This window comes from Saimiri boliviensis, chromosome 7 (assembly GCF_048565385.1).
Source record: "Saimiri boliviensis isolate mSaiBol1 chromosome 7, mSaiBol1.pri, whole genome shotgun sequence".
Lineage (NCBI taxonomy): Eukaryota > Metazoa > Chordata > Mammalia > Primates > Cebidae > Saimiri > Saimiri boliviensis.
The window spans coordinates 86,847,422-86,868,122 of NC_133455.1; the positions used below are offsets into that span (position 1 = coordinate 86,847,422).

Here is a 20,701-nt window from a genome sequence, read left to right on the forward strand (position 1 = left end):
CAGGCTGCTATTTGTTAGAAAATAATTTGGGGCTGCTTTTCATCAAAAATAAAAGCCTTACTAAGGATTCCCACACCCTCACTATCTGCCTAAGTGATTTCTTCCTAACTCCTACATCATCATAAGATCTGATGGTTTAAAAGTGTGGCACATCCCCCTTCTCTGCCTCCTGCCACCATGTAGGATGTGCCTTGCTTCCCCTTCACCTTCCTCCATGATTGTAAGTTTCCTGAGGCCTTTCCAGCCATGTTGAACTGTAATTCAATTAAACCTCTTTTCTTATAAATCACCCAGTCTCAGATAGTTCTTTATAGCAGTGTGAAAATGGACTACTACACCCTCAAAAATGCAGAAAAAGATGATTTGTCCTCAAGTGGACATGAAGGCAAGGCATTCTGGAGAGTCAGGGAGATGGTCAGAGAGCTTAGGTGGCTGGGAAAGAGAGCTCTACATGTGTTTCCACTCATGGAATCAAGGAACCCAATAGAAAGTCCCAACAGAATCACTTCATTCCTCTATATTTTCCCATACCCCACTAGGCATCTAGTCCAAGTCACCATCGTCTCTTCCCCGAATCCCTGCCAGAGCTCCTAACCCACACCACAAGGAACTCACCCTTGGCTTCCTCTCCAGAGCACACTTTCCTGACAGTGACTCTTCTAATTTTCTCATTGTTTATAAACTGAGTAGCCTGAGAATTTCCCAAGTCATCATGTCTTTGTTTCTTTTTCTCAACAGTTCTTACTCACTTATCCCTTTTTCTTTGGCATTTTACTATAAAACAGCAAGAGGAAACCTTGCTACACCTTCAATACTTTACTTGGAAAGCTCAGACAAATATCCAAGTTCAAACAAATTCTTCTTGCCATATAACTATAAGACACAATGCCACAGTTTTATTCCACTGTGTAACAAGGATCCTTTTTCCTCTAGTTTCCCTAAACATGTTCCTCATTTCTTTCTCAGCCCTCATCGACAGCATATTATGAAAACCTATACTTCTACCAAGCTTCTACAATGACTTTGATATTCTCAAAAATGAAACACATTTTCTCTACCACACTTCCAAACCCTCACCAACAGCACCTTTAACATCCCTATTTCTACTAACAGTCTTTCTAGGGTAAGGTAGGCTTTTCCTATCATGCTTATCAAAATTCTTCCATACACTGCCCAATACCCAATTCCAAAGCCACTTCCACATTGTTTAGGTATTTGTTACAGCAGCACACAATTTCCAGGTACCAAAATCTGTATTCGTTTCCTACTGCTATTGTAACACATGACTGTAGACTCTGTGGCCTGAAACTACACATAATAATAATAATTATTATTATTATTATTTTTGAGACAAAGTCTCACTCTGTTGCCCAGGCTGGAGTGCAGTGGCGCAATCTCAGCTCACTGCAATCTCCCCTTTCCGGGTTCAAGTGATTTTCCTGCCGCAGCCTCCCAAGTATCTGGAACTAAAGGCATGCACCACAATGCCTGGATAATTTTTGTATATTTAGTATAGACAGGGTTTCACCATGTTGGCCAGGATAGTCTCAAACTCCTGACCTCAAGTGATCCTCCCACCTCAGCCTACCAAAGTGCTGGGATTACAGGCATGAGCCACTGGGCCCAGCCTTGAAACTACACAAAATTATTACCTTATGGTTCTGGAAGTTCTAAATCAAGGTGTCAGCAGACTTGCCTTCCTTCTGGAGGCTATAGAGTGAGAATCTGTTTTCTTGGCTTTTCCGGCTTCTACAAACCACCTGCATTCTTTGGCTCATCCTCATCCTCAGAGCAAGTAATGGAGCACTTTGAATCTCAATCTCTCTCTCTCTCTCTCTCTCTAAAACACACACACACACACATACACACACACACACAAAACCTTTGCTTCCACTGTGGCATCTCCTTCTCTGATTCTGACCCTCTGCTTCCCTCTTATAAAGACTCTACTGATTATACCGGACCCGCTTAGTTAATCAAGGATAATCTCTCCATCTCAAGATCCATACCTTAATCACAATCTGCAAAATCTCTTTTACTATGAAGGCTTCTGGGGATTAGGCTATGGGCATTCTTGGGGGCTGTGATTCAGCCTACCACATTCACCAACCCCCTATTATGGGTCAAGCATTGGATGACGTATGGTTGCAGAGTGATAAAAAAAACTTCATATGCTCTCTGCTCTCCAGAAATGTATGGTCTAATGGAAGAGTCAGATATCAATCCGAAAATCACACAGATAATCATCCCAATGCAATCATTGTAAGTTGAGATGAAGGCACTAAAGGCTTGGGAAACACAGGAGTCCCAAGGATCTCTCTGAGGAAGCAGCATTCAATCTGAGGCTGGCAGGGTGATAAGGCACAGCTGGATGAGGAATCGGAAGAAGATCTTCCAGGCAGAGGCATCAGCAAGTACAAAGGCTCTGAAGAAAAAGAGTTTGGGGGATGAGGGAGGTGGACACAGCAAGATGAGGCTGTAAAGATGCGAAGGACCAGATCCCTTGGGAACTTCTGGAGCATGGTGGGGACTTTAGGTTTTATTCAACACATGACAGGAAGAGGTTGAAGAGTTGTTTTGCTTGTAATTTTGTTTTTTTTTTTTTTTTGAGACAGGGTCTCATTCTGTAGCTCAGGCTGGAGTGCAGTGACATGATCACAGATCACTGGAACTCCTCCTGGGCTCAAGTGATCCTCCCACCTCAGCCTCCCAAAGTGCTGGAATTACAGTGCTGGGGCTGAGTCACCATGCCTTACTGGGTTGAGGAATTTTTAAAGCAGGTGAGTGATGTGATGATCAGTCTGCTATGGAGAACAGATTGGGTCTGAGAGACAAATGGGGATGAGAAGAAATAGAAACACACATATTCAGTGAAGAGAAGACAGTGGCCTAAACTGGGCATGTGGTAGTTAAAATAGATAGGACTGCATAGATGTAAGATAGATCTTGGACCAAAAATAACTCATAGGACTTGATGGGATTTGGTATGTGAGCCAAAGGTCTGGGATATGGCTATAGGTGTAGCTGGCATAGGAGGAATGTTGCAAATTACGTAATGGAAATGAGACATTGAAGGGACTGAGATGCCAGGAAAAGGAATGGGACATCCACACGCACTTTAAAATAATATAGGAAAACAGCACATGGGGGGAAGAGAGGAAGCAAGTGCTAAAATCTACAGTGGATAATGGGGCCGGAGGGTCTGGGATGTCTTCCAATGATGGCTAGGGGAAGAGAGAGCACAGACTGCTGGTCTGAGTAGCAGAGAGCAGATGCTATGCAAGGACTCTCATGTGAAAACAGTAATGGGCAGGGTGAAAGGCATCAGCTTCCCTCCAGACCTGGATGAGGGGCAGAGAAAACAAGCAGCCTACACTTTAAAGGTTGGCAAAGAAATGACCTTACCTAAGACAAGGAAGAGCAGGAAACATGTGGGCAAGATAAAGTGGAGTGTACTAATATTGGTTGCAAAGGGTATTGTGGGCAGATTTTAGTGGTAGAGTCTATTGTGGGTTTAATTAAGAGAGAAAATGCAGAGCATCGAGAGAGTGAAGGTGATAGGGACAATGTGGAAACAGTGACATGGGGAATTTAACTGGGTGCTGGGTTGCCAATGCTTTAAGTCCCAATAGTGTGTTCCCTGGGGGATGCTGGGTGCTTAGGCCTCTCTGTATTTACCAGTGGGCTGGAAGGGAAGCCCAGCATGCTTTTCCTCAAGGTCTTCTATGATAAGAGAATAAGCAAGTGAGTCTGGGTCCGGGAGCGTGGGGTTGCGTAAACGTGCTCTTACCTCCTTGTTCATCTGGTCTTCTTTGGTGATTCTGCTTAAATGTCACCTCGCAATAAACTCTTTCCTAATCTCTCTGACTCATCTTTTCCACATACACAGAACCTTGTGCAGACTTCTACTGTAGCACCTACTATATGCACTTTATTGTCTTTGCCTTTTTATTTATTTTTTCTTTTTTATTATTTATTTATTTATTTATTTATTTATTTATTTATTTATTTTTGAGATAGTCTTGCTCTGTCACCCAGGCTGGAGTGCAGAGGTGTGATCTCAGCTCACTGCAGCCTCCACCTCCCAGATTCAAGCAATTCTCTGCCTCAGCCTCCCAATTAGCTGGGATTGCAGGTGCACCATACCCGACTAATTTTTTGTATTTTTAGTAGAGACAGAGTTTTGCCATGTTGGCCAGGCTATTCTTGAACTCCTAGTCTCAAGTGATCCACCCTCCTTGGCCTTCCAAAGTGCTGAGATTACAGGTATGAGTCACCACACCCGGCCACCTTTGCTTTTTATATATCTCTCCCTGAATAGAATTTTCTCTCAAGAGTGAGAATAATGCTTGGATTATTTCTATTTTCCTATAACTGGGTACAAAGTCTGGTATCCTTAGTAGGAGCTACATAATGCTTAACTAAGTAAAACTTAGTCACTGTTTGCTGGTCATTACTGTTCTATATAAACGGTAGATTTGAAGAAAAGTTTAGATATCCTTAATATAAGTATTACTGTGAATTGTTACAATGTGTATGCTGTGTAACATTACATTTAACTTGTTTTCTTAATAGATAATTTTGAGTTAATTAAATTAAATAAACTTTGGAAATACTGTCAAGAAATATGTTGCTGATCTTAACTAAAATTTGCTTAGATGGCTGGGTGCGGTGGCTCATGCCTGTAATCCCAGCACTCTAGGAGGCTGAGGTAGGTGAACCACCTGAGGTCAGGAGTTCAAGATCATCCTGGCCAACATGGCAAAATCCCATCACTACTAAAAATACAAAAATTAGCCAAGCATGGTGGCAGACACCTATAATTCCAGCTACTCAGGAGGCTGAGGGAAGAGAATCGGCTGAACCTGGGAGGCTGGAGATTGCACTGAGCCAATATTACGCCACAGCACTCCAGCCTGGGCAACAGAGCGAGACTCCATCTCAGAAAAACAATAAAAATTAAAGTAATCAAATAACATTTGCTTAGGTACCAGTATTTCAGATTTTCTTGATAATGGCTCTGGTGTCAAGCTAATTTTATTATAAGGCTTCAATTTTTTAAATTCAATTTTGTTATAATAAACTCACATGTGTCAAAAATCAAATATATAAATGTATACAGTGAAAAGTCTCATGGTAACTTTCCTTCTATACCTGAGAGCTTACTGGTTCTTTCCTCAATTGTTTTCTTTTAATTTCATTATTTTTTAGACCTAATGACTATGCAAATGACTTCCGAGCATTGTAATCACAAACAATGCTGCAATAAATAATCTTATTCATAAATCATTTCACATGTGTGCAAGTCAATATGTCACTTTTAATTAAATATTAACAATGATGTTGAATCATTAAATTTATTGCAAACTATGCAGTTAATATGCTTAAAACAATTCCTCATTTCAAGCTTCCAAGTGTTGTCCTTGAATACCAAGTGGTAGACTGATGTACTACAGTACATACTGTTCTAAGAGCATTGATCAAGGGGAGGGAAGGTGCCAGTAAACCAGCAAATACAACATTAATACAGTCAGTTATTAAGGCGCATAAACTTTATTGACATCCTACATCTATATACTCATGGAACTACTGACATTATTAGTAAAATATTTGCTCTAATGTTACTGAATTTTTAAAAGCCAGTTTAGTTAATAACATGTTTTATAAACAAGTAATGGTTATATGTTATATGATTTCTTTTAAATAAGCATAAAGACTCATGGAAAACTATCATCAGAGTCCATGAATGGCTGGTATGTTACAACCAAAAGAAAAGGGAAATAAGTTATCAGGAGACTTTCAAAAGTGAATATAGTAGGTGGCAGAACTGTCCACAGGAGATTTGAGAAGTCCTATTTCTCAAGGCATTTAAATGGAATAGAACTGACAGCTAGAAAAATAAAAGAACAATCCTTCTTCAGCAGAAGTAAAAGGCCAAAATGACCTAATAGATTTTTTCTTTCAAAATTCTAGGATTCAATGAACACTGCCTCTAAGTGCCTCTTTTGTTGGATTTGTTTGTCAGGGTATGCATTCATTAGTTTGCTTAAAAACTGCATTGTTTGCGACAAAGAAAAACATGTTAAACAGTATCAGAATTGGTTAAGATTCCCGGACACATGACTTTGTTCTATACTCTAAGACCCTTCCAAGGATGTTTCCATTTACATACTGACTTAATCTGAAAACTAGTGATTGAAGAGGCTGGCATGGCAGAGTTTGTTCATTACGATTTTTGTGGTGTTCAGTTTATATTCTTATGTTTTTGTGGTGTTCAGTTTATATTCCTATGTAGCATCTTTTTGTATAAATTTTCCTACAATCAATTTAAAATCAACGAGCTATGTGAGCTTGCCGGTAGACATATATAGCAGCTATATGAGTCTAGCAATAGGCAGTAAGCTGCATGAGTTTGCAGTTACATGAGTTTGGTAATAGGCATTAACAGCAGCTATATGAGTTTGGCAATAGGTATTAAGACCGTGTAAATACTTTACTGTTCTCTGTGTGTTTATAACCCTTTATTTTTTGGAAGTCAAGTAAAGCTTTAATTCCAAAGAAATCCAAGTGTGGAAAGATGTATGTACCATTCAAAAACAGAGAAGTATAAAACAGAATCAATTAATCTGAATCTTGAAAGTCCAGAAATAGGCACTTGATTTAATGCAACTAATATCTGAAAAGCAACTCACAGTGGTGCAAGGTTCATGCCAGAGTAGAAGAAAAGGTAAGTGCAGAGGAGTTGCAGAATATGATCAGTATCTTATTGGTGCAAGGTTTATGCTAGAACAAAGGTAAAGATAGTAAGAACAGAGGAATTAAAGCACTGATCAGTATCTTATTTCCTGACTTCAAAATGTAAATCTAGGCATACCTTCCCACCTTTCACCCATGTTCATTCCACTGCAAAAACATGGTCACTGTTCTCACAAGGTGTCTGGGGAGTGAGCTGCATGGTGAGCAACATGGTGCAAATTATAGACGGAATACAGGGAGTGAAAACCAGTAAATGCAAATATAAGAACTCATTTTGAGGTGGAGCAAATCCTCTATTATGATCACAGAAATGCATACACATAGAAGAGGTGTAGGTAGGTTTGGGAGGCCGACGCGGGTGGATCACGAGGTTGAGAGTTCGAGACCATCCTGGTCAACATGGTGAAACCCCGTCTCTACTAAAAAGACAAAAAAGTATCTGGGCATGGTGGCGCATGCCTGTAATCCCAGCTACTCAGGAGGCTGAGGCAGGAGAATTGCCTGAACCCAGGAGGCAGAGGTTGCGGTGAGCCGAGATCGCACCATTGCACTCCAGCCTGGGTAACAAGAGCGAAACTCCGTCTCAAAAAAAAAAAAAAAAAAAAGGTCTCATACACTAAGCTAAACTCAGGAGAAAATGGGGAAGCCATAGATTTTGAGTGGTGGAATGACATCAGAACATCATGTAATGAAAATTAAGCTTCAGGACCATCGAGAGATTTGGGAATAATTTAAGTGAGAAGTAATGAGAGCATAAACCAGTATACTGGGCAATGGGAAAGAGAGAACCTACAGATTCAGAGAAGACAGAGTCCACAGGACATGGTACCTGATTGAATATGTGGAATAAGAGAATAAGAAAGAAGTAAAAGATGGCTGGCCTGGGTATGGTGGCTCACACCTGTAATCCTAGCAATTTGGGAGGCCAAGGTGGGCGGATCACATGAGGTTAAGAGTTCAAGATCAGCCTGGCCAACATGGTGAAACCTGGTCTCTACTAAAAATACAGAAATTAGCTGGGCATGGTGGCAGGTGCCTGTAATCCCAGCTACTTGAGAGGCTGAAGCAGGAGAATCTTTTGAACCTGGGAGGTGGAAGTTGCAGTGAGCAGAAATTACTCCACTGCACTCCAGCCTGGGCCAAAGAGCAAGACTCAGCCTCGAAAAGGAAAGGAAAGGAAAGGAAGGAAGGAAGGAAGGAAGGAAGGAAGGAAGGAAAGAAAGAAAAGAGGGAGGGGGGAGGGAAGGAGGGAGGGAGGAAGGAAGGAAAGAAGGAAAGAAGGATGAAAGAAGGAAAGAAGGAAGGAAGGAAGGAAAGAAAAGAAAGAAAAAAGAAGGAAAGAAAGAAGGAAAGAAAGAAAAAGATGGCTGGACTTAGTTCAAATACATACCCTTCTACAATCCACTGTGGCTAAGGTGGGGTCACCTGCTAAGAACATGGCCATCTTTGCCTGCTCCTTTGACAGGTGCTACAGGCAGGGGAAATTACCTAAGTAGGAAGTCTAGGCACCCCAAACTCCACCAAGAAATTACATATTAACCTTGACTAAGAAAACACTACACTTCCATACTAGTTGAAGATCAAAGAAATTAGGATGCAGATTGTATGAACCCAGTTCTATTCGGTAACTATACACCTTAGATCTTGATGAGATGAACCATAAAAACGAAAGTGATAACTTATGTGCTGCGAACAAACAAACCATTGGTTGTTTATCTCTTTGAACTAAAAGGCAAGTGAACTAAAAGGCAAGTGATTCAATATTCAAACTGCAGTGTGAAGCTTCTGCTTATATAGTTTCATATCTCAGCTGATTGCAGAGGCAAGAGTCAATAACTCTCCACTCCTCTGAAAAACTAGAGGAGACCATTTCAGTCTTTTCTACCTGTCTTCCATGTTATATGTACTCTATTTTCCTGGCTTTAATAACCAATAATTTATATATATATAATTTTATGTCTATATATCTGCACATTTTGCAGAAGATTGTCCACATTTTTCATAAGATTTACACACTGGCCAGGTGCAGTGGCAGACACCTATAATCCCAGCACTTTGGGGTGGGTGGATCACTTGAGCCCAGGAGTTCAAGACCAGCCTGCACAACATGGAGACATCCTATCTCTACCAAAAATACAAAAATTCGCCAGGCATGGTGGCATGTGCCTGTGCTCCCATCTACTCAGAGGGCTGAGGCAGGAAGATCACTTGAGCCCAGGAGGTTGAAGTTGAAGTGAGCCATGATTGCACCACTGCACTCCATCTTGGATGACTGAATGAGAACTTTCCGGGGGGAAAAAAATTTACAGTGGTGTCAGACCCAAGAAAGCCTGGAACCTGGAGAGATGAATAGCACAATAGACTAGGAGTCTGTCTACTTTCTCATTTTGCTCTTTTATTTGTATTATTTATCTATTTTTGAGCAATTCTAGTAAGTTTTCTGATGCTTTCCTTAGAAGAATGTTTTGAAGTAAAGTATGTTGCGTGGCCTTTAGAAAATGGAAAATGTCCTTCAGAGGACAAAGTTTAAGCACAGGTGAAATTGGTGCAAAGGCACCAGTATCTTAGTTAAGCAAGGAAGTCCTGCCTCAAGCCTGCATGTGTTTTTTCTATAGACATAAGCACTATTCTTGTAAGTGTACAGAGCACTCACCGACACTGAAAACCATGGAACCCTGAGTCATGTATTATACTTCCTCATAGACTTTGCAGCTGTCTTTTAACCCTACCTTTTACCTTAAAGTTCAAGGAAACATTATGATTTCAAATTCCTAAATTCACATCTAGTCTTAAAGTCAAAACAACACAACTTGGTATCTAAATCAGCTGAAATGAAATGAAATGCACTCGGCAAAATCACCCTTTTATGTAGTGGTGGAATGCTAACAACTGCCCTGTGACCATCCTATGCAAATCCACCCTTGGCCTCATCCCAGGATACACCCAAACTTCGTCTCAACTGTCTCCTTGTCAGTCACGTTAAGAGACAGCTGTGGAATGTCTGATCTAGAATATCCCAACAGGTGCTCCTCCCATCTAGATTTCTATGGAGTCAGATAAAATTTGATGTCTAATCCTGTATCCCAGACTTCCTAAAGCTTCCTAAAGCAGATATCCATCTACAGTCAAAACGGCAAAAACAGTTTTCACACTGACAAATAAACTATAGATGCAGTTGATCAAACATTCAAATCTACACATTGAAATAAAGAACTGACAAATGAATTGGTTCTTTTTAGATTAAATATAAGAGTATTTTTAATGGAACTAGCTGAGTTTTACAAGCATTTCACAACTTTCAATCAGAAAGAGCCGTATGTTTTTCAGTATGACTTCAGGTTATTATTTGTAATGTAATTTCTTTTTTTTTTCTTTATTGGTCTTCCCTATTTCCGTTCTTCCATTTTCCTGTATTTTGGGGGCATAACCATCTATTTCCTTTAGATTTTCTTTTTCCCATTAATTACTGAACACAAGAAAAATGTTTTGCAAAATAGTCTTTCCCACCAAAAAGGTATAATATGACAGTAGAAAAATGTTTATGTGAGATGCTATGCTGTATTAATAAGGTAATCTAATTTCTAAGCTATTTTAAGGATATGAGTACTCAGTTTTTAGGGGAAAGACAATTTAGCTTTGTGGACTTCAGAGGACAATTATAAGCACAGGAGAAATTGGTACCTGAACCCTGAGGTTCCAGAAGAGATGGATTCTGCTTTGCCATCGCCTTCACCATTAACATTGTGGGTCACTGACAAGGTCTTATGATGAAACTGTTTACAATATTTGCAAAGTTGTGTTTATGAATAAAAGCATCCAAATGCTGAATTTCGAAACATTTAAAAAACATGAGTTGCACCTCACATTTATGTCTCGGCTGAATTGCATGCAATCCTATTGCAGTGGTCTTAGTTGAATGGACAAAAAGGCTCAGGAAAGGCCATCACTGGGAACATTTACCATATGTTAGGTGAAATGTTTAGACCACTGGAACAGCTGTTAAGGGGTTAATGTTACAATACAAAGGCTGCCTACATTTTTTATCAAAAAATGAGCAGATCAACCACAGTTTCCTCCTGTGCTGAAAAAGAATGATAGCACATGGGCCGGGTCCCCTTTTCCCAGTCGGGACATAATCATGCTTTTTGTTCGGCAATTGGAGGCATAGGAGCAGAGGCTCTTTCACCTTTACCTACTGTAACTTCTCCGCGTATGGAGACTAAATGCTACTGCTGCTACTACGGGGCCAGACAGTTGCTGTCACAGCTCTAGGATGTGCGTTCTTCCACTAGAAGCTCTTCTGAGGGAGGTGACCGCGCCCCGCCGGCAAGCAATTGCGCCCAGTTAAAAAACAGTGGAATGGAACAACAGTGCTATAGTCATCCTATGTTATGTTCCTTGCCAACAATGTATACATTCCTGCTAGGTGCCGTATTTATTGCTTTAAGCTCAAGTCGTATCTTACTGGTGAAATATTCTTCCAATGAAGAAAACAAGTATGATTATCTTCCAACTACTGTGAATGTGTGCTCGGAACTGGTGAAGCTGGTTTTCTGCGTGCTTGTGTCATTCTGTGTTATAAAGAAAGGCTATGGCTGTTATCTTCTCAACTATTAGCATTATAACAACAGCTCTTCTGTTCAGGATAGTGCTGAAGAGGCATCTAAACTGGATCCAGTGGGCTTCCCTCCTGATTCTATTTTTGTCTATCCTGTCCTTGACTGCCAGGACTAAAACTTGACAGCACAACTTGGCAGGACATGGATTTCATCACGATGCCTTCTCCAGCCCATCCAATTCCTGCCTTCTTTTCGGGAGCGAGTGTCCCAGAAAAGGCAATTATACAACAAAGGAGTGGACTTTTACTGAAGCTAAATGGAACACCACAGCCAGGGTTTTCAGTCACATCTGTCTTGGCTTGGGCCATGTTCTTATTGTTGTCTAGTGTTTTATTTCTTCAATGGCTAATATCTATAATGAAAAGACATTGAAGGAAGGGAACCAGCTCACTGAAAGCATCTTCATACAGAACAGCAAACTCTATTTCTTTGGCATTATGTTTAATGGGCTGACTCTGGGCCTTCAAAGGAGTAACCATGATCAGATTAAGAACTGCGGATTTTTTTATGGCCACAATGCATTTTCAGTAGCCCTTATTTTTGTAACTGCATTTCAGGGCCTTTCGGTGGCTTTCATTCTGAAGTTCCTGGATAACATGTTTCATGTCTTGATGGCCCAGGTTACCACTGTCATCATCACAACAGTGTTTGTCCTAGTCTTTGACTTCAGGCCCTCCCTGGAATTTTTCTTGGAAGCTCCATCAGTCCTTCTCTCTATATTTATTTATAATGCCAGCAAGCTTCAAGGTCCAGAATATGCACCTAGGCAAGAAAGGATCCGAGATCTAAGTGGCAATCTTTGGGAGCGTTCCAGTGGGGTAAGTTTGTGAGGGTGCTCCTTTTTGCTTGTTCTCCCCAAATTTAAAGCATAGTTAATTCAAGGGGGGAAAAAAAATCAGTACTGATTTGTCAAAGAATGTATTGGATCTTTGACTTTTAAAACTGAATCAACAAACATTCATTGGACTCCTGATGTCTGCAAGGGCTCATGATAAATGCTCTATCAGGGATAGAGAAAAAGTATAAGTCAGTCTAAAGGACCTTATGTGTTATTTCATAGAATACTACAGAATTATACACCTGGAAGATAACTCGTAAGTTGTCTTGTCCTGTCTCCATAGTTTTACAAGTGAAGAAACAGGCAAAATGGTTTACCGATAATAAATGAAAGGACTGGTCCTACCCTGAAAAAAAAAAAACAAAGAAAGAATGATAGCACATGCCTGTAATCCCAGCACTTTGGGAGGCCGAGATAGGTGGATCGCTTGAGGCCAGGAGCTCCAGACCAGCCTGACAACATGGCAAAACTCCATCTTTACAAAAAATACAAAAATTAGCTGGGCGCGGTGGTAATCCCAGCTACTCGGCAGGCTGATGCACTGATGAACAAGAATCGCTTGAACCCGGGAGGCAGAGGTCGCAGTGAGCAGAGACCACTCTGCTGCACTCCAGCCTAAGTGACACAGTGAAATTCTGTCTCAAAAAAACAAAAGAATGATAGCGTCATACAGGAAAGTAGAGGATACCTGGGACAACTATGTCTATCATGGAAGGCCCCAGATTCTCACTCTCCAGTATAGCAACCAGACCTTCCTGAGCATAAGGCTGATCATGCCACTGGGTTTCCCTGAGGTGGACATCTGTTATTTAAAGAAACTGTGGTTACCAGCACTAAAGGGAAATAGAGAAAGTTCTTTCTTTTCCAACTTCCTATACCAATTGAGAAGAGGCCACTGAAAGAAGCCACAACCCCAAACCCCAAAAGATGTAACTAATGTAAACACTCAAAATGGCCATAACTTAGAAACTATCTTTCATTTATGCACAGAAATAATTTTCTTATAAGCCCAGCCCTCTCAGATTGGTAACACCACTAACAGCTTTACAGCTGTTTACTTCCCTTGCTTTATTTCTAGACATGAGAAATAAGGAACAAAATATACAATTATGAAAACAATTGGAATGGCAGTCTACAGACAAAACAGACAAACTGTATAAAAGTAGAGAGTATATTGGGGCCAAATGTGAGTACTGCAACCAAGGGAACACCAAATCGAGTTGCCCTGACTATATGCAACAGTTACAAATGGGTTTTTTAAAGAAAAAAAGGAAGCAGTTTCTAAGTTGTTTGCAAAGAACTTATATCAAAATAACACAAATTAATGATAGGCTAAACATCTTTTTTGTATCAGATTCCAGGAACACAGCGAGTAAGGTAGTCGGGAACAAATGTCTTTAAATAATTGCTCCTGCGCAGGGGTCCAGGTGGCATGGCTGAAGTCACACACTCCGTCTCTGGGCCTGATAAACTGTGCAGCTCTTACAAAACTCAGATTGCTCTAAGCTATTTTTCTTTTTTCAGGGAGTTGCACAGCTACTGACAGAAGGCACATCTTGGTTTTAGTTCATAGTACAAACCTCAGTTATGATAATATTTTCAACTTCCTTTCATAAAAAGGTTTTAAACTCATGTCAAATAATTAGACCTTCTCTGGTTCTAATGAGCTGAAAAGCAAGAGAAATTCTTGGGTACAAATGGGGAAATCTGTTTTTCCGAATTTCTCTCTCTAGTTCTAAAATCCAATGAAATTTCTCATTATTGAAACTTATCAGATGAAAATATTGGCCAGCATTAAATTCTTGTCCTCCCCAAGCCCCACCTCCTTTTTTCCTAGTTTCTAACCACCATCCTTTTGTTAGGCCAGCTTAACTAGCTTTACATCTCTGAGCCTAGCCTGAGGGACCGCTTCCTGTGTCTGGAATGTAAAATCCCTCTCCCCACTAGGCTTCCGGTCCTCCCTACACACACACACACACACACACACACACACACACACACACACGGACTTCCCTTGCTCCATCCCATTCACATGTATGTCATTTTTAAGTCTCCATCTACATGTTTTTAAGTCATAATATGCATTTACCAATTTTGTACATGTGCTAATCAGTGTACGGGCTGTGTTTCCTATCCAGTTGCCCATTCTGTATGTGTCCATCTTAAAATACAAGCTCATGCATGACTTAAGCCTGGAGAATTTGCTGAAGACAAAGGCAATCAAGATGCCATGTGCAAATACTTTTTTTTAAAATTAAGCTTGTGATAGCAATGCATATTTAAGAGATAAGCAGAAAGATTTTTGAAATATTATAACAAAATGAACTTAATGAAACTTCCCATACTCCCTTGATCACTCCTAGAATACAATCATCACTTTCTTAATCTTAGGAAGTATCAGGAAACAGAAATGAGACTACTTGTAGATACCTTACCTAGTTTCCCATGTTATAAAAGTATCTTGTAAAAGGGACAGGGTTTTTGGATCTACTAAAATGTGTACTCAACCACAACTCCACATGGATAGGAAAAAGCTGGAAAAGCACGACTGTTCATTCTCATAGTTTTCTCCTTTTACTTACTAAAGCTATACTCAACTAAAGTGTGTTTTTCGTCTAAAATGGAACAAGCATGAGGAAGCCAGAAATAGAACCTCCAACTCCAGGAGAAAGGTTGTGTGATCCCTGTTGAATACAAAATGCATAGTTTCCACTCGATTACTGCTTAATTGTAGTGAAAGCGACAAAGGCGCCATTTGCATATTATTTCTTCCAAGTGAAACTTTGGTCTGGGATTGGTTGTAGATAAGGGCAGTTGAGAACCACGCTTCATCTCCCTCCTTCGAAAACTCTGAAACCTGGCTTTATTTCTACGAAAAATTCGGATTGCATTATGGTCAATTCCAAAATGTTAGATGGCAGAGATATCTGGCCATCCTTCACTTCCCTTGGAAAAAGTTGCTCTTCGGGTTTTAAATGCGATTGCAGTTTTCCAGTGTTTGAAACCAGGAAAACAAAACACTCAACGGTGTACATTCCTACACCTAAATCGTCAGAAACAATAGGCAGCTAGGCTAATTATCCTTGATTAGCAAGACCAGAGCCATTAGGGTGCTCACTGGTTTAACAGATGAATGCCCTTAAGCGTCTGTCATTTGTAACTCCTACAAGCTTTAATTTCTACAAGAAACAAAATAAGACGAGCCCTCCGCTTTTAACAGCGCAGAGATCCTTCCACCTCCCCTCTTCCAGCCGGGTCACCTCTTCCAGCCGCTCCCTCTAGCATCACACACACCCTGCAGGAAAGTCCATTTACAGCCCGGCACATCCCCGGACGTCCCCTCCAAAATCCCCCCAAAATCCCCCACCTCCTGTGCACCGGAGAAATGGAGAGAAGCCCCCACTTCCTTTCCAAACTTCACTAGCAAGGGAGGGAGCTGAGAGCAGCCTTTTACCTCCGTTCCCAAAAGCGAACGTGAAAACGTCCGAGAAGGTACATCCTGCGAGTGTAGGTTAAACCGAAATCTGAACAGAATGCACGGTCCCAGGTAACTGCGATTGATAAAGACGATGTTGCAGACGATATTGTGGGGGACAGAAGCCACGGTTGTCTCGCCTTCCTCCCCTCCCTGCCAACTGTGTTTCTTGGAGAAATCGCAGGTTTGATTCATGCACACACTTTTGTAAAACACAGACAAAATCATGAGTTACCTGCATTGTTCTGTCGGCCCCGAGGGAAGCTCGAGCGGAGCGGAGGGCAGATCCCAAGGGTCGCAGCCCCCGACCGCGTGGACCGGGTCTGCGGCTGCAGAGCGCAGTCCGGCTGCCGCAAGACCTGGGGCAGTGCCCCGGGCGGCGGCGAGTACACGTGGCGGGCGGGACTGCAGGCCCGCCCTCTCGCGGCGGAGACTCGCGCTCTAGCAGATTGCATCAGCAGGAAGACTCCTAAGGCTGCTCCTCCAGGCCGCCCCTAGATGGTGGATTCTCTCCCAGCGAGAAGATTCGGAGCTAGCGCCCAGCCCCCAGCGTCACTCCCTGCTCACTCCGAGGGTGCAGGGGGGAGATGCCAGTGTTGCAAGCAGGTGACACGGTTACCCCCGAATCAGTGCCCGTGGGTGAGTAGCCGAGTATGGGATGCCCGTGTAACATTTATATTGGGACGTCAGGGAGAAGGAGGAAACAGATCAGAGGTCAAATACGATTGCCATTCCCTCATCACTGGCTCCTGCCCACATCCTTACTGTCACCAAAGTAACTTTCCTGCATGCCAATAGGACCACGGCACAACCCTGCCCAAAAGTATACGTGGATCCCCCGCAGCTGCTTTAGACATACTTTTCCAATAGTCAAGAACATGTGCCTGGTTTGCCAGTCTCTTTCCTGGAGTTCCTTAGTCCACCCTCGAATATAACCACTTTTGCCAATTTATTATGTACATGGAAATTTTTAATCCTTTAATTGGAGCATATAAAATTCTTTCTAATGTGAAATTTCTCGGTAGCCCGGTTGGTCCCCTCTAAGTTCCATCCGCACATCTATATAAAAGCTCCAGGATTGCTACGTTTCCATGTCCAGCTCCTAAGTCAGACTCCATGACTGCCTAAGGGTGCTGCTGATTGGCCCCAGCTCCCTCTCTGTCAATCTGGCAAACTCCCATTTCTGTAAATTTCAACCCAAGCCTTTGCTGTGGAAGTTGCCGCCAATGCCCTCAAACAGAATTGGGCCCTTGGTCTATATGCTGCACTTTGTCCACATCCTTTATCAAAACCAATTATTTTATTGTATTATTTTTTAATAGAGACAAGTTCTCACTAAATTGGCCAGGCTGGTCTTGAACTCCTGGCCTCAGCAATCCCCTCATCTCAGCCTCCCAAATTGCTGGGATTACAGATATGAGCCACTGTGCCCAGCCTCTTAATTTTATTTTAATTATTTGTCTGCACAGTTGTCACTTCACTGGATTATGAGATTCTTAAGGGCAGATCTTTGTCATATTTATCTCCCATACCGAGTGGCCTGCCTTGGAAGAGAGGGAGTGTTGAATACAAATCTGTTGGTGCTTAACAACTGTTGGTCAGGTGAATGAATGGTTAGATTATTTGTTCAACAAATGTACTGAGTGATTTCTACATGCTAGGGTATATAATAAATAATAGTTTATAATCTGAAATGTCTCAAAATTATTGGATACAATGAGTTCTAAATTTCTCATCAAAGAGTATGTCAGCATGTTCAATTATCTTACTCTTTAATTCTCTATTTTAAAGTTTAACTTCCTTGTAATTCCTTCTCTGCCAGTTCTAAATCAGTGGTTCACATCTCCTCCTCCTCCCCCCACTGCATCCTGACTCATCCCAGTCACCTAATCACCCCTGACTACTGCTCTGACATGCCCTAACAGTCCTTCCCGCCAAAACACCCACCCTGCCACTCCAGCCTGGACCCCTACTCTTTTTAAAATAGCCAATCGGGATTAGTCTAGCTTGTGCGGTCTAACCCTAGCCAATAGGGGATGACACAGCAGTAAGGATGCCCACCCCCCCAGCCCTCTCAGGCATAAATACCCCTTCTCCCCTTGTCCAAGCATGCCTCAGCCATCATTGCTCCACCTGTGTACCCGGCACCCTTCTATAGCAGTAAACTGCCTGGCTCAAGGGAGGATTCATCTTCGAGTGTTATTTGTTTTATGGCATCGAAATTTTACCTATAAAAAAATTGAGTCATTTAGGACAAGGGACTCAGCCTCCAGTGAAATTGCTGACTCCTGAAAGTGATAAGCATGTGTATGGTGGACTGAGGTGATAAGATAACACCTGTTGTGGCCTAGCACCGCTGGCAAGAGAGTAAAGAGAGAGGCAGCCAAGATAATGGTTTTGGGCACTTGCGGAAGGCCATGAAAACGGAAAAGCAATGAAAACCTACAAGTAACTGACCCCAAGTAAAATGCTTGCAGAAGTTCTGCCTCTGAGAACTCTGAATCTGTAAGCATTTAATCAGCCATTGAGTCATTGTGAAACCTCCTGGCCCCCATCAGCGTTAAGTACAACTATATAGATTTGAACCTGACACTGATGTGAGACAGCGCTGTGCAAAATGCTAGGGACTAAGTGGTAACTAACAAAAATGTTCTTACCCTCATGAAGCTTATGTACTGGTATAAGAAGCAGAAAGTAAACCTTAAATCAAGTAGAAACATGTGTATCAACTGATGAATGGATAAATAAAACATGGTATAATTCATACAACAGAATATTATTATATTCAGCAATAAAAAGAAATGAAGTACTGATTACATGCTGTGACATGGATGAAGCTTGAACACTATGTAAAAGTGAAAGAAGCCTCTCATGAATGACTACATACCATATGATTCCATTTATCTGAAATGCACAGAACAGGAAAATCCACAGGGACGGAAAACACATGGTTGTTTTCAGTCTGAGGAAAGGGTGGAATAGAGAGCATGAATGCTCATGGGCACAGGATTTCTTTTTGAATTAATTAAAATGTTCTTAAATTAGCTCATGGTAATGGTAACACAACTCTGTGAACACACTAAAAACCACTGAATTATACCCTTTAAACAGGTGAATTGTATGTTATGTGAATTATATCTCAATAAAGATTTTACTTTATGGCCGGGCATGGTGGCACACACCTACAATCCCAACACTTTGGGAGGCCAAGGCACTTGAGGTCAGGATTTCAAGACTAGGCTGGCCAAAATGGTGAACCACTGTCTCTACTAAAAATACAAAAATTAGCTGGGCGTGGTGGCGGACGCCTGTAATTCCAGCTACTCACGAGGCTGAGTCACGAGAATCACTTGAACCCAGGAGGCAGAGGTTGCTGTGAGTTGTGAGCTGAGATTGTGCCACTTTACACCAGCCTGGGCAATAGAGCAAGATACAGTCTCAAAAAAAAAAAAAAAAAACAGGTACCATCATGTGGTAAATTTTATGACAATGAGTGATAAGGGGATAGAGAGAGATGGAGTAATAAACATAAATGCATTAATGAATAAGTTCTAGAGCAAGCCTGGCAATTACTTCTAGACCCAATGACCACCCCTACCCACTGCCAGCCACCCCTGATGCAGGATTTTTTCCCAGTCCCTTTGCCAGTCAAGGACCTCTGGCCAGCAATACCGGAGGCTTAGCTCAGGGCATGCTACCTGCCGCAGGAGGCACCCCGCCCAGCTGGCCTGCCTGGGCCAATTCTGCCTTGCACACCAGTTCCTGAGTTCTTGTCCTGTGCCCAAAAAAAATGAAGATGTGCTGACAATTGCAGAGTGATCAAGGCGGGGAATTTTACTGAGTGATGAAACAGCTTTCAGCAGAAAGGGAAGCAGGGTGGTCCCCCTACCCAAAGGCAGGAAAGTCCCCTCCATGAGGCTAAGTCCTGGAGCTTCTTACGGGCTCAGAATAGGGGAGGGGCAGGCAAACAGGAACAGAAATTCTCCCTCTGCCACACGGATTTCATGCAGGACCAGCAGTCTGGTCTTTCGGCCTTCTGGCTGTTTTTGGCTTAAAGGTACAATTTCACCTCTGACCCTGTCCCTGTTGCTATCACCCCTATGTAAGGATTCTTTTGATATCAGTAACAAAGGAAGAGAGAAGGTATTATAAAAACAAAGAGCTTGAAGGGAAGTGAGATATTTAGGTAATTAACATCCACAGAAGAATATGAGGGCCAGGTGTTCACACCTATAATCCCAGCACTTTGGGAGACCAAAGCAGGAGTTCAAGACCAGCCTAGCAACATGGAAAAACCCAGTCTTTACTAAAAATACAAAAATTAGCTGGTTGCGGTGATATGTACCTGCAGTTTAGGCTACTCCAGAGGTTGAAGTGGAAGGATCACTTGAGCCCAGGAGATACAGGCTGCAGTGAGCTGTGATCACTTCACTGCACTCTGGCCTGGGTGACGCAGCAAGAAACTATCTCAAAATTAAATAAAATTATATATATACACACATATATATACATATATACACACACATATATATACATATATACACACACATATATATACATACATATATGTGAACAATCTATGTCTTTCCTCCCAGTTCCCTCTGGGAGGAACCTGATAGGAGGGACCCACAGTTCTTCCTCATTGTCACCCCTAAACTTCCAAAGCTTTTCTCCCAGACAACACACATGCTTTTCCCAAATGATGAGGGTCATCATCAACCAAGGTTGTTACTCGGCCAGTGGCACTGTACTTCAAACAAGTCACAGGAAAAGATATTTCGGGAAAGAGAATTCTCCAACCTGGATATATACCACGTAACTATCTACGGGCAGTATCTTCTGCTGAACTTGAAGAGACAGCACGTCTAACATTTTTCATAGACGCTAACTTGGAGGTGGACTTCAGAACCCCAGACAGTCCAGCTTCCTTTTGTCCTCACTGTTCTTAACAAAGTCTTTTATTGTCATCATTATGAAAATTAAGTGTCAACTACTTGCAGAATTTCTTCCTTG

The 20,701-nt window shown here is 41.8% G+C and overlaps 1 protein-coding gene and 1 pseudogene across 1 annotated transcript in view; one reads left to right on the forward strand and one right to left on the reverse strand.

Moving 5' to 3' along the window:
• The window catches only part of BCAT1 (branched chain amino acid transaminase 1), a 113,799-nt gene extending 97,701 nt beyond the window's left edge, over positions 1-16,098 (reverse strand). Inside the window, exon 1 of the mRNA XM_010337313.3 lies at positions 15,924-16,098. Coding sequence (XP_010335615.1) covers positions 15,924-15,929 — 6 coding nt within the window. The 5' untranslated portion in view covers positions 15,930-16,098. The remainder of the gene's footprint in view (positions 1-15,923) is intronic.
• LOC101027841 (UDP-sugar transporter protein SLC35A5-like) lies at positions 11,116-12,543 on the forward strand (annotated as a pseudogene).
• Positions 16,099-20,701: the final 4,603 nt, after the last annotated feature.